The 15,000-nt window shown below is 46.8% G+C and overlaps 2 protein-coding genes across 3 annotated transcripts in view; both read right to left on the bottom strand.

The window, feature by feature from the left end:
- The window catches only part of aebp1b (AE binding protein 1b), a 16,231-nt gene extending 12,519 nt beyond the window's left edge, over window positions 1-3,712 (bottom strand). Inside the window, exons 1-4 of one of the 2 annotated variants that reach the window (XM_083673724.1) lie at window positions 3,218-3,712; window positions 719-937; window positions 375-434; window positions 1-263 (exon numbers count right to left, since the gene is read on the bottom strand). The exon at window positions 1-263 is cut by the window's left edge and continues 52 nt beyond it. In XM_083673724.1, the coding sequence (XP_083529850.1) occupies window positions 1-263; window positions 375-434; window positions 719-937; window positions 3,218-3,413 (738 nt within the window). In that variant the 5' untranslated portion in view covers window positions 3,414-3,712. The remainder of the gene's footprint in view (window positions 264-374; window positions 435-718; window positions 938-3,217) is intronic. The other variant, XM_083673725.1, reaches the window with a different exon arrangement.
- A 10,757-nt stretch (window positions 3,713-14,469) lies between these two features.
- elmod3 (ELMO/CED-12 domain containing 3) overlaps window positions 14,470-15,000 on the bottom strand; it is a 9,296-nt gene continuing 8,765 nt past the window's right edge. Inside the window, exon 13 of the mRNA XM_083673697.1 lies at window positions 14,470-15,000. This exon is cut by the window's right edge and continues 1,880 nt beyond it. The gene's annotated coding sequence lies outside the window, so the exon portion shown is untranslated.

Raw genomic sequence — 15,000 nt, 5'->3', positions numbered from 1 at the left:
GGTGGGAGGAGTCTGGTACTCCTTCCAGTAGTCATCCCCTGTGTCTATCACCGGGGCAACCGTCTCCTCCTCGGGCTTCCAGTCGTCATCCTCTGTGTCCGTCACCGGGGCAACCGTCTCCTCCTCCTCTGGCTTCCAGTAGTCATCCTCTGTGTCTGTCACCGGGGCAACCGTCTCCTCCTCCTCTGGCTTCCAGTAGTCATCCTCTGTGTCTGTCACCGGGGCAACCGTCTCCTCCTCCTCGAGCTTCCAGTAGTCATCCTCTATGAGAACCACAGGTGGAGAGAAGGAATGATATTGTGTGCATGTGTGTGTGTGTGTGTGTGTGTGTGTGTAGTAGTAGAGTAGTTGTAGTAGCATGTGTTCACTCTCACCGTTGTCTGTGTAGGGGTACTCTGGGTAAGGTTCAGGCTCCGTGGGAGCTTCAGTTGGGACTACGGACAGACAGACAGACGGGCAGACACACAGACAGACACACAGACAGACACACAGACAGACAGACAGACAGACAGACAGACAGACAGAGGGTACAGCATTAGTAACTCTGGAGGAACCAAGGAAGTAACACACAAGATACAGTTCCCCACACCATACAGTAAGATTGAGGTGGACACACACACACACACACACACACACACACACACACACACACACACACACACACACACACACACACACACACACACACACACACACACACACACACTCCTGAGCCTACCTAGCTCTGTGGTAGTTGTAGGTGGTGGTGTGGTTGTTGTCGGTGCTTCTGTCTGAGGCTCTCTGTCCTTGCCCCTGCGGCCGCCCTTGTCTTTGCCTTTCTTCTCAGCTTTGGGCTTCTTGGTGGCCCTGGGATCCTTTGGCTCCTTGTTCTTTTTATCTTTCTTGTCTTTCTTTTTCTTTTTACCCTCCTCCTTCTCTGGGGCTCTCCTGACCCTGGCTTGAAGATGGACAACCAGGCTCGGTCAACTTGGTGATTTTGACGGTGTGATGATCATATTGTCTTTTAGCAGATATTTAACTCAGAGTTTATCATATTTAACAATGTACCTGTTGTTGAACTGACTATATTATAAGTCCTTACAGATAGAGGCGCTATCATCATCATCATCATCATCATGTGCAGAGCAAACAGATGAAGAGAGACAGACAGAGCTCCGTATGAAGACAGGTGTAATGATGGGCTGCAACAGCTGCACTAACACTGTGTGTGTGTGTGTGTGTGTGTGTGTGTGTGTGTGTGTGTGTGTGTGTGTGTGTGTGTGTGTGTGTGTGTGTGTTTGTGCATGTGTGTGTGTGTGGGTAGAGAGAACAGAGAGGGCTTTCTTATACTCATGATACTGACCCCCCAGACACACACAGTCACGCCCACTGAAAGTTCTTTAGCTACATTAGTGTCTGTGTGTCCCAACTGAACAAGCAACAAGCTGTTTCATTACTTTCCTTCCCTTTTCATTCATTGTGTTGTGTTATACTCCATTGTGTTGTACTTCTCTAGTAATTTACTGACCTTCAGCATAACAGAGGGTAAATACAGGCAGTGTATATTCAGCCAATCAACTCCGTTGGTATTTCCCTCTTTATCTCAGTGGTTGTCTGAGCACTTGTGCCAGTGACAAATAGCTCTGAGTTGAAGACTATGTTTTGATGGAAAATATGTTTTTCTCCATTAGTAAACCCTAATTTACCTCTAATGATACCCTGTCAGGCCAGGTCCAGCCTAAATATAGCATCACCAACACCAGGGGCGTCATGCACCAAATATTTTATAGGGGACACCAAGTGTGTGAGGAAGGAGGGGGGGATCCAGAGTAGGGCTCCCCCCCTCCAAAGCTGGAGCATTTTGAAAAAGCTTGTTCCTGCAATCTACAGCCATAATCCCTATGTATAATTGTATGTCTATAGAAGTCTATTTTCTGTATTGGTAATCTAAGCATAACCGTTTAGCTGTTCCATGGTCATTTCAATGAATGATACACATTGGCTCTTTATGTGTTTCTGGTTCACTTTTATACCTTATTAGCTGTTGCCACAACTGTTCAACTTAATAATCATAACACAAGAATTAAAGCTGTTTTTGTCTAATTATGACTAGTCCACCAGTGACTAGTAGCAGGTTCCTCACTAAATAATTAGGGTTAAGAACATAAACTTTGAAGTATAGTAATTAATTTAACATAGGAAGAATAACAGACAGGACAAGTCTGTGGGGGCATGTGGCCTTAAGCCCTCTGACCAACACTGGCCCACTGAACATCCAATGTCAACGCCAACCAGTGTCAACTGAGCCAGGGGTCCTCTGTGGCTCAGTTGGTAGAGCATGGCGCTAACAACGCTTAGGTTGTGGGTTTGATTCCTGCTGGGACCATATATACTGAAATGTATGCACTCACTGCAATGTAAGTCGCTTTGGATAAAAACGTCAGCTAAATGGCAGATATTATTATATATATCAACCAGTGTGACGTGGTGGATGATTCCAGTACTCATGTAAATTGAATTTACAGATGTGTGGACTGGGATAGCTTTGTGCTGAGAGTCTCGAAAACTAATTTGCTCCATAATTAACATTTCTATCAGAATCTCTGCATCAGAGAGTGATTCCTTCCACTGTGGAGCTCTGCTCTGTGGTCACTATGCAGCCTTGATTACCGCACAGTCAGTGGAAAAGAACCGTACTGCTAAAATCTGTCTGCAAGATGCTGTAGGCAGGGCTGATCCAGGCCTGTTACGTCATCCAGAAAGAGTCTTCCCTGGGCCTTGATCTCTGTGTTCTCTGCTCCAACAGGCTCAGGTTTATGCCCAGATGTGAGATAGCAGCAGTAGTAGACAAGTAAGTGTCTGGACTTTCTCTTCCCTGCTGGACCTGTCATAGCCTGGAAAGTCTGTGTGTGTGTGTGTGTGTGTGTGTGTGTGTGTGTGTGTGTGTGTGTGTGTGTGTGTGTGTGTGTGTGTGTGTGTGTTGGTAGACTGAATGGTATTTCAGGAAACCGTTGGCTTCCCTCTGAATTTTACTGTAACAAATTTGTTTTGTTTTATTAACCTGACAGTGGTGTACTTTTTTCATGTGACTCATCAGATAAACAATACCATGTTTCTAGCCTCAGCCCGGTTTTTAGCCTGACCCAACCCACCCATGGGAGGAACACTGACACTGACATAGCCTATACAGCAGATCCCTGTGGTTATTATGCATTATAACAGTTAGGGCTTTTCTTACCTAGTAGGGTAACCTCCTCCTTGTCATCCTGGGACTCTTCTCCTTGAAGGGTCTCCATCCCTCTCTCCTCCATCCCTCTCTCCCCCATGGCCTGGTGGACAGAGAGTATGCCCCCTGCACTCTCCCCTCCCCTGGGCATGAGCACACAGCACAGGGCCAGGAGACCCAAACACACCACCGTAGCCTCTCCCCCCATCCTCCCCACCCTACCGCTAACTCAACTGTACTTTACTAACTCAACTGTACTTTACAATTTAACAGACTTCAAGCTGAATATTCCAGCCCAGGATTCTACTTTGTTGGTTTACCTCAATATTCCAAAAAGAGTCTATCTACAAAAAGTCTCAGTAACTTCAGTCTGTTACAGTGTTCTGTGTCAGCGATCTAATTCATTTCCACCATTCCGCCTCGGTTTCCTACTCCAGTGTTCCTTCCAACCCTCTTCAACTCCGGTGAGGGAAGTTTCTGGAGCTCCACACGTAATGTAAGAGCCACAGCCACAGCCAGACAGAGACAGAGCTAGACAGAGAGAGAGAGAAAGAAAGAGAGAGGGAGGAGGGGAGGGAGGGAGGGAGGGAGGGAGGGAGGGAGGAAGGGCAGGAGAGAGCAGCCCGGCAACTCAGCTGAAGGAGAGACTTGATTGGCAGATCGTCTGGAGGGGGGGTCAGCTGAAACAACAGTAGAGGGGAGAGAGAGGACCCCCCCCCCCCCCCCCCCCCCCCGACCCCCCCCCCCCCCTGAGCTGGGAGGAGGGAAGAACTAGGAATCCAGGCTGGGCTCTTCAGATAATTACTACACCTGATGAGGTGAAGAAAAGAGTCCTTTCATTAGAGCAGATCTTCCACTGTTCCTGAGGGGGTCCTTCAGTTGGAGATCTGCCTGTCTCACTGTTTACCCCTGCAGACTACCACAGACAGGCACGAAGGGAGAGTCTCCAGGGACCCGGAATTCCAGAGGAGGAGAAGAGGAGGAGAGGGGGAGGGGGGGGAAGAGGGATGGGGGAGGACTGAGCCTCATAGTGTGTGCAAACAATACTAAACCTCACTAATCTTCATAGAGTGGAGCTCATTCAAAGAAAATCAAAACAACAAGCAAGAGACTAGAGGAACATTAGATTCCATCTCAGACAGACAGTGTGCTTGTTTGGATTAAGAGCAGTTGGAGCTGTGGCATTCTTTCCTGAGGATGTCGCCCCGCCAAACTCGCCTATTAGTCTGAAGGAAAACTCATTCTGGGCCAGAACACACATACATGTACACACACACACACACACACACACCACACACACACACACACACACACACACACACACACACACACACACACACACACACACACACACACACACACACACACACAGGAGAACTGTTTGAGCAGATGACAGCAGAGGTTTGCCCTATTCGGGTTTTGTGCTTGTCTTTGCTCTGCCCTGCCGGTGGCCTCCCCCAGCCTCCCCCAGCCTCCCCCAGCCTCCCCCAGCCTCCTACGTTTGTTAACACGGGCTGTCACAACAGTACCAACAGAGGGAAAAGTATTCTGCTGCTTCCTCACAGTCCAACCAAGGTGCATGAAGTGCATATACTGAGCATACCACCTACAGTACCAGGCAAAGGTTAGGACACACCTTGCCAAGAGTGTGCAAAGCTGACATCAAAGCAAAAGGTGGCTACTTTGAAGAATCTAAAATATAAACCATATTCTGGTTTGTTTAACACTTTTTTGTTTACTACATAATTCCATATGTGTTCCTTCATAGTTTCAAGCCATAGGAAACGACTGCTTCAGACCAAACAAATGAATCCTCAGACTCTTATGAGGATGGCAGATCAAGAACAGGTTTCTGGTTTTTGGCTCGGTTTTGTTGCCCTGAAATGTTACAAAAAAAAAATCTAGTTAGCATCTGGTTGGAAATGACAAAAAGCCTTCTGATCAGAATCAGATGGTTCTTTTCTCCGGGTTGTTCTCTCCCTGTCCTTTATTGGATGAAAATAAACTGGATTCATACATTTCTGTTTCGATTCCCTTCCTCATCGTCTTCCTTCCGATGCCACTCAAATCTTTGCTTCATGGCGAAGCCCATTTGATGTGCAAAAAAGCAGTTAAACTGCAATGTTTCTCCACGATCCGTTGACACATTCACATGGAGTGACAGAGAACATAGTTAAAGAGTCATATTACTCAACTAACACAGACGATACCCCAAAACCCAATGACCATCAGCCCTCCCATGACGCACGTTATAGACCAAGAATATCTGGTGTTATGGTACAGAGGTAGGGTTCTGCACCTTATAGGCCCTGCGACAAACCCCGGGGAGTGTGGAGATGCCACGAAACCAAGCCAAATAATAAACCACATTCACAACCGAAGGGATGAAACATCAATCAGAGTTTTATTGTACTTCCAGGGGAAAAGGGGAGGGGAAGAGAGTCATGGGTAGTTGGCAGTTAATCCGTAATCCTGGAGAATCGTCGTGGGTCGAGAGCTGGGGTCGGTACACGGGCCAGATTCTCTTACGGTCCGGGTCGGGTCCATCAGCGGGGTAGCCAGACGGTGGAGGTTTGTTACACCAGCGGGTTCTCCTATCCAAACAAAGATCACAGCTGTGAATGGCACACAGGAACGTCACTTCTCCTACGACTCACTCTCTCCGGTGGACTTCCCTCGCGGTGCTCTCCCAGGGCCGCGCCTCCCTGGGCTGAGGGCCGCGCCTCCCTGGGCTGAGGGCCGCGCCTCTCTGGGCTGAGGGCCGCGCCTCTCTGGGCTGAGGGCCGCGCCTCCCTGGGCTGAGGGCCGCGCCTCTCTGTGTACCACGGCCACGCCTCTCTGTGCACCACGGCCACGCCTCTCTGTGTACCACGGCCACGCCCCTCTGTGTACCACGGCCACGCCTCTCTGTGCACCACGGCCACGCCCCTCTGTGCACCACGGCCACGCCCCTCAGCCCGGTGGTTCCTCTCAGGTGTGCTGTGATTCTCCCCCGGTACAGCTCGTTGAGCAGGAAGCCCTAATATGGGCATGGGTTGGAGCCCACGCGCTGCCACATACCTGCCCTCTATTACCCTCCTCCTTACGCCCCCCCCCCCCCCCCCCCACACACACACACACACACACACACACAGCCCATAAGGACCAAGTCACTGTTTTTCTTACCTCTGCCACGTTACGGATTTGTATTGGATTGATGTCTTGTTGACATCTAACCCGTTTTATGTGTCTGTAGATGTCTGTTTATGATCTTGCATGTGTCCTCATTTCTTTCTATTTCTGTGTGGAATGTGTGTGTGTGTGTGTGTGTGTGTGTGTGTGATAGTTTATTCAGACTTGCTGGTGTCTGCAAAATCTGGTTTCACAACTCATCACCTACTCATCTATCAACCACATTGAAACACCGCACGCATGCACGCACGCACACACGCACGCACGCACGCACGCCACATCTGCTACTACAAAAAAATGGGCCCCCTATGTGAGTGGTAAAGTAATTCAGTATGTAAGCCACTGGGGAAAGCAGCAGAAAAATAGGCCAATATGTTCAGTGACAAATAGGTAAATATATCAAGAGGAGTTTGACTTCTAAAAGAGCTCTGCTAGGAGCATTGGTCTCTATGGATATTGGATCTGTGTCTAAGGATTACGTTACCGGCAGAGAATGCCGCTCCTATTCATGCCGTAAGGTCAAGCAGAGCCATCTTATCTGGCAAGGCTGCAGACACAGAGGGAGGAACTCATTCCACAAGGGAGAACAAAACTCATCTAATCAGAAGTTAGTATGAACTTAACATCTCTATATCATATTACCTGTTAAGTTAACTGTACTTTTGCTTTGGGGAGGGGTGGAATAAAATAAATCAAAATAGCTAGATAACTCACAGAATTATCACAGTATTTCACCACAGTTCACGTATGTTACCATTCAAACAGATATTTCCTGAATACCTGTTTTGCTCAGAGAAGAATGAATGACTAGGAAGAAGGAGACAGTACGTACCCTGGAAAAATGAAATGGATAAATGATGTGTGGCTTAGCTGGAATCACCTACTCTTATGACATCACCTACTCTTATGACATCACCTACTCCTATGACATCACCTACTCTTATGACATCACCTACTCTTATGACATCACCTACTCTTATGACAAGTATAATGGGACAACTATGTAGGACTTCCAGTCCCTGATAATAACTATTAGTGATGACACACATGCATCCATGCACGCACACACACACATGCTTTAAACACATGCATGCACACACACACACACACATGCTTTAAACACATGCATGCACACACACACACACATGCTTTAAACACATGCATGCACACACACTCATCTATTTTATTTGGGTCCACAAGGAAACATTGAGCACAGAGAACATTCCTTAGAGGTCATACAGATTGTGAGTCCTCATGAGTCATTGTTACAACTCTTTACCACAACTTAGAACACTCTTTAACCGCCCCCTCTCCCTCTCTCCCTCTCCCTCTCTCCCTCTCCCTCTCCCTCTCTCCCTCTCCCTCTCCCTCTCCCTCTCCCTCTCCCTCTCCCTCTCCCTCTCTCCCTCTCCCTCTCTCTCTCTCTCTCTCTCTCTGACCAAATTGTGACAGGATGGAACACAGATGGCCATACTGTAGTAGAGTAGATTCCAGCCCAGGATGGAAAAGTATGTTCATCTGTTCATCTTAATTCAGATATGAGCTCCGCTTTCTTCTCAAGTATCCGCCTCCATGTTAATCATTGCTCATATCTGACAGCCTCTGCATGTCATAGTAGTAGTCATGGCCTCCATCCAGCTGGCTCGACCCTTCCTCCAGGCAGATGCACTGTATCATCCCAGTGAACACATACAGCCAAGCCTCATAGAAAGAGACTGAAAATCACTGAAAAAAGTTTGGTTACAAAAATCTATTAAACAATGAATATAGCTCAAAGTGTCTTCTCTAATGAAGACCTTTGAGCGCCTCGTGCTGACCCACCAACAGCTGCACCTCGAGTCACCCTTCTGTCAAACTCCTGAAGTTCGCGGACGACACAACCCTCATTGGATTAATCTCCAATGGGGATGAGTCCGTCTACAGAAAGGAAGTTGACAGCCTGGCTTCCTGGTGCAGCCAGAACAACTTGGAGCTGAACGCTCTAAAAACTGTAGAGATGGTAGTAGACTTCAGGAGGAGCCCAGCCCCAACCGCCCCCCTCATCATGTGTGACTCCCCAGTTAACACTGTGGAGTCATTCAGATTCCTGGGGACTCAGGTGGGCGGAGAACATCACCTCCACCATCAAGAAGGCCCAGCAGAGGAGAAAGTGATGATCAGCAGCTGTGGCAGAAAGTGATGGTCGAGTTCTACACAACCATAATTGAGTCCATCCTCAGCTCATCGATCACCGTCTGGTTCGCTGCCTCCACTGCCAAGGACAAATGCAGACTGCAGCGGACCTGTTCCACTCCAGGACCAGTAAGAGAGCAGGAAGATCATCGCTGATCCTTCCCATCCTGGTCACCCCCTCTTCCAAAGACTTCGATCCGGCAAAAGGTTCCGGTCTATCAAGACCAAAACCTTGTGCCACCTAACCCTAGCCCTAACCCTAACCCTAGCCCTAACCCTAACCCTAGCCCTAGCCCTAACCCTAACCCTAGCCCTAACCCTAACCCTAACCCTAGCTATCTGATGTTTAGAACAAGCTAGTATGAAACATGGAATGATAACAACAGCAATATGTATACGGAGCAGTTAGGGAAACTCAGGATAACATTTGGAATTGGTGTCATGTCACCAAAATCTGTCAATATGCATGCCACGGTTATGGGACGTGTGGTGCCAATATGGAACGTGTGGTGCCAACATGGAAGACAATTTGTCAAACTCTGTACATACCAGTTATACTCATAGCACTGGGGATGGCCATTCTATTTCTTCCATTTCTGCAGTACAGGTTGCCTAGGCCCCTCAGCAAGCAGCCCTGAGCTCAGAGTGTGTGTGTGTGTGTGTGTGTGTGTGTGTGTGTGTGTGTGGGTGTGTGCATATGTGAGAGGGACAGAGAGGGACAGAGAGAGAGAGTGAGAGAGAGAGAAAGAAAGAGAGAGAGAGAGAGAGAGAGAGAGAGAGAAAGAAAGAGAGAGAGAGAGAGAGAGAGAGAGAGAGAGTGAGAGAGACTGAGAGAGAGAGAGAGAAAGAGAGAGGAGGTGGGAGAGGGTAAAAGAGAGAGAGATTCAGAGAGATGCTGTTTTCCAGAAGGCTCACACGGTACAAATGGAAACAGATTCATAAAACTACCCAGGCAAGCCCTACTTCATGCATTAATTCTCTCTCTCTCTCTCTCTCTCTCTCTGTCTCTCTCTGTCTCTCTCTCTCTCTCTCTCTCTCTCTCTCTCTGTCTCTGTCTCTCTCTCTCTCTCTCTGTCTCTCTCTCTCTCTCTCTCTCTCTGTCTCTCTGTCTCTCTCTCTGTGTCTCTCTCTCTGTCTCTCTCTCTCTCTCTCTCTCCTCCTAGGACTCTTAACATTCTGAAACCCTCTAAACTCTTTCAGATGTTTGACGTACAGCTGAAGTGTGGCTGCTGGAAAATAAATCAGTTTTGTATATCTGAATACCTTCATAATCTCAATGTAAAAGGCAGAGACTGTGTTGTCATGGGCCTGCGAGAGAGAGAGGGATAGAGAGAGGGATAGAGAGAGAGGGAGAGAGAGAGAGGGAGAGAGAGAGGGAGAGAGAGAGGGATAGAGAGAGGGAGAGAGAGAGGGATAGAGAGAGAGGGAGAGAGAGAGAGGGATAGAGAGAGGGATAGAGAAAGGGATAGAGAGAGGGATAGAGAGGTTGGATGGGAGGTGTTCGGGTGTAAGGAGGGAGAATTCGAGAGAAAGAACTTTCCCATAAACTGCTGTCAATCTGTCATATCCTCTATGGCATCTTTAAACACAGACTATGTCAAATCAAAATGCCAGGATCTATTTTTCTTTTTTTCCTGACCAGTGCAGATGGAGGAGAGGCCAGACTATTAGACTATTGGGATTTACCAGTCATGTTTACCTGTGCCTACAGTCTGCCTTCTAGTCTGAAGGTCCACTGAAACTAGAGAGTGTGGCAATCCGCATGGAGCCAGTATGGTGCCCTTAATCACTGATACACGATCAGATTTTTTGTTTAACCCCCCCTAATGGTTCAGGCTTGTGGTTCAGGGAAACTTCTACCTCTGTGTGATGCAGCATTTTCAAAGGCCAGTCATCTGGGAGCTTGAATGGAGCCATGACACTGATCACACACAGATGTAGCGCTGTGCTACGTAGCACCAAGTTAATTTGCCAGGTTTTTACCCTTTTACTCCCTATGCCCCCCCCCCCCCCCCCCCCACCAGTGATTTCTGATAGGGGAAGGGAGCTATATTGCTACCACTGGAAGCCAATATATACAATGGGCTTATATCTTAATTAAAAAAAGTGTATATTGCAAGTTAAATTGAATTGCTTGAGAATTGCTTTTATTTAAGTTGGCAAATATCAAGTCATCCACCATCTGGCTTTGGTTGTGAGGTAGGTCTACAGCATGCACACTTGTAATGAGTTTGGGCGTGTGCACAGTTTGCAATGGATGAGAGACGTTTGCGATGTGAGACACTTGCTATGCATACGGTAGTACAGAGTAACTTCAGTTGCTCGTAAACAATTTGTCTCCCCCTTTGAAAGATAAACTGTTTTGCAGATATTGCAGTTTTTTTTTATGACTGTGCCTTAGTCTTTACTAGTCCTAATAGTCCACTAGAGGAGGTCCCATTTCTCTTTCACATCCACTAAGTAAGTACCAGACACAGTCAGTTGGGGCTGCTTTCTAATTTAAAACCTTCAGGAATAGCTTGAAATAGAAAGTACCAGTATGATTGATTCCATAACTGACTTCAAATACAGGCACACAACAGCGTCATATTGATTACACATTCTTCTACGGTGCAGTACATTGCCGATTCCATCTGGACCGAGACAAGACTCCCTTACATGTGGAGGATGGGCGTCCGATCCGTCTTTCCAATCCTCAACTCTGGCTTGGCTAGCTAGAGGATGCAGAAGTATTTTATTACAAAGCCAAATCTGACCAGACGCAAGCTGCATATGTCTTTGCAATATCTCTGCATGTGTCTTTGTTTTTAGTCCAGTTTGCACTGAGAGAGGTATTGCACATCTGGAGGATATGAGACTTTGGGGAGGAAAACAACAGTGTTACAGTGATCAAAGTAAGAAATCAGGTGAGGAAGTCTCTGCTCAATGCTGCGGTGTTTCACCTTCACACCTGACACTCCCAAGGGAATAACACAAGAGAGATGATTAACCCACAGCAAAGACATTGATTACAAATGGAGCCTAAATGATTTGGGTCGACCTACTCTCCCATCCTCACAGACCGTCTGACCCTACTCTCCCATCCTCACAGACCGCCTGACCCTACCCTCCCATCCTCACAGACCGTCTGTCCCTACTCTCCCACCCTCACAGACCGCCTGACCCTACTCTCCCATCCTCACAGACCGTCTGACCCTACTCTCCCATCCTCCTACTCTCCCATCCTCACAGACCGTCTGACCCTACTCTCCCATCCTCACAGACCGTCTGACCCTACTCTCCCATCCTCCTACTCTCCCATCCTCACAGACCGTCTGACCCTACTCTCCCATCCTCCTACTCTCCCATCCTCACAGACCGTCTGACCCTACCCTCCCATCCTCACAGACCGTCTGACCCTACTCTCCCATCCTCACAGACCGTCTGACCCTACCCTCCCATCCTCACAGACCGTCTGTCCCTACCCTCCCATCCTCACAGACCGTCTGTCCCTACCCTCCCATCCTCACAGACCGTCTGTCCCTACCCTCCCATCCTAACAGACCGTCTGTCGTTAAAAACCATGAGAAACAGTGACGAGGAAGTGATGTCATGGTCGTTAAGACGGTTCTTCCACATGAACACTGTTAAACTGCTTTACACCGTCTCTAACCTGTACACACACACACACACACACACACACAGAGGGGCGTTAGTCACTTTCCTCTGTCTATCTGAAAACTGATTCATATTTTCCTGGACAGAGGGAGACGCACAAGCATGGGAAAAAACATCTCACACTAACCTCATCTCTCTCTCTCACGCATGTACTGAACAAGCCAACACGACGGGACAAGGACATGGCGTCCATCCTTACATTAAACACTCTCCTCATAATTCTCACATTGGCGACACTCGTCACCGGTTCAGCACCACTGGAAGTGTCAAGTGAACCTTTGTCTTTGTAGAACCTCATGGATGGTTCTAGATGTAGTGTGAGTGAACCAAATACCCCTGACTCCCCGGAGGGCCAGACAAACGTTCCTCCAGAGACTTCTGTTGATCTGGCGTCAACAAGCAGACCTGGAGGACACGCCTGTCCTTTTTCATCACTGTCTGGACCACTGACAACTGGACAACTGTCAACACACATGGTTCTGATCACAACAAAGAAACAGGAGACGGGGACATTGATGCAAATGTGGTTCAGTGACATGTGAAGCAATCAGAAATCATCTTTCAAAGTGAAAACGGGTTCAAGGGCACACTCTAGTGGTTGTGTTACGGTAATACAAGTCTAATCACCTCGAGATTCTTCCAAGTGGGGACTACACTGCAAAATAATAAATCGTCCTCTTAACAGTGTTGAATTGTTCCCCAAAAAACAACATTGGAAAAGACAAACCTGCTGAGAATAATATTCACAGAGCAAAGACAAAGTCAAGGATATAAGTTTTAAATGGCATTTATTTAGGTTTCTCCATACAATACATTACTGTACAACGGCACATATTCTGAAATAACTCTTCATTATAAAATAGGGCTTCTACAATCAAGGTACAGTCATAAAATGCTTTGAGGGACATAGGCGACATCAGCAACAGTAAAACACCTTCATATAATGCGCAGCAGATTGAGGGGGTGTGATTGGTTATGGAGACAGCAGAGATTCAGACCACTCGTAAACAGAGCACCTAACATCCTGCCTGGACCCGTTTTCTCTTGGTTCTGGATTCACAACTGAAGAGATTCAACCTGGTGAAGGTATCAAAGTATAATATGACCCAACTGTTGTAAATATCATATCGCTCGTTGTATGACTGCCAGTCAATTTGTAACACGTGCATAAACCTTACAATCAGAATGAATATTGTAGGACATTTTCTGTCCGTGTCGTATGAAGACTGGGTCGAGTGACATCCTGACAACACTTTTACAAATCATCAAAAATATAATACCTTCAACGCCACAAGAAAATCAGCTTATTATTATCAATATAGTCAACATCAGTCAATAGTAGAGATCATTCAAAAACCCATTAAAGTGGCTCTGCAGTCAAGACAATTTGTAGCTGTGTGAATCTGAGTGTGTGGGATTGTATACCGTTGTTATAATAGATACCAGCTTGTGCAAGTCCACTAATATAGTGTTTAATGTGAGGAATATACATTATATTACATATCCAGTCTGTGTTTGAGGGAGTATAACAAAGAGAAAATATAGAGTCTGTGATTCATGAAGGGGCCACTGTCGTTGTCAACAGACGTCAGGAGAAGGAGAGAGAGAGAAGATTTGTCTCAAGTCTTGAGGTAAGCCATGTGTCTCAATATAATGCCCTACTGACAATCATACAGTTACAATCATCATTTGTTCCCAATGTACAAACTTCCTGATTCATATACACTGCACGTGTATACACCTCCGCTCATATATTAAAAAAATAATAATAATTATGTGTATGTTCACAATCCACAATGAAAATTCAGTGGAATTTGTGGAATTGTAATAGGGTTGAGGGTGTTTGGACTGTAATTTACATTTCAGAGCACAGGGGGCAGTGATGAGAGCATAATGTATAGTAGGATTGAGGACAGCCCTGTTCTTTTTAGGTAGATTAAAACACACAGAGAAAGCATCATGTACGCCCCCCGAGCAACACGCATACATACACACCAACATTCCACAAGAGTGCAAATTTGGCTGACCAACCAGAACACCAACAAACACTTGGCAAAATAACAAGAACATATTTTTCCGTTTGAAAAGTGGGGAAGAGCGTGGAGATGCAATAAATAATACGATAAAACAAGGTATGTATAGGAGTTGATAATATCAATGACATCTATATCATGTTTGTATATGTTTACATATATACGATATATGTTTGTAGAAGTTTTAGCAACTATATAAGGGGTTCATGACACAAAGCTGTTTAAAGGGTCTGTGTGTGTGTGTGTGTGTGTGTGTGTGTGTGTGTGTGTGTGTGTGTGTGTGTGTGTGTGTGTGAGTGAGTGTGTGTGTGTACCTGGCACAGTGGCACACATCTGACTCTTTAAAATGCTCCTGTGTGACATCATCTGGACAGCCAGACTAAGACCTCTACAGCACAGTGTTCTAAACCATAGGACTAGAAACGGGTTCAGTTCTAATCCTGCGGCTCCACTGAACCCTTCCTGCTTGTTCAGCTTTCACTTCATGAGATAAGGGTACCATTTAAGAAACCGGCGGTTACCTAAGATCTACCTTTCAAAAGCATTCATCCAATGAGTTGCTCTACTGAATCCAGGTAGGTGTTCTCTAAGGGGGGGGGGGGGGGGGGGGGTCAAAGAGTGAGTGTATGTACGACAGTAACAGCTTGCAAGAGCTCACGGACACCAGAGACTGTGTGGATGAGAGGACGGATCAACAAGCTTTACAAGGACCAGGACCAGGAGGCTACAGGCTACAGTACTAGTGCTACCTGAACATGCTAC

The sequence above is a fragment of the Argentina silus genome (assembly GCF_951799395.1).
Source record: "Argentina silus genome assembly, chromosome: 7".
Taxonomy (NCBI): Eukaryota; Metazoa; Chordata; class Actinopteri; order Argentiniformes; family Argentinidae; genus Argentina; species Argentina silus.
Note: the sequence above shows the minus strand (reverse complement) of the source record. Positions and strands in the feature narration are given on the sequence as shown.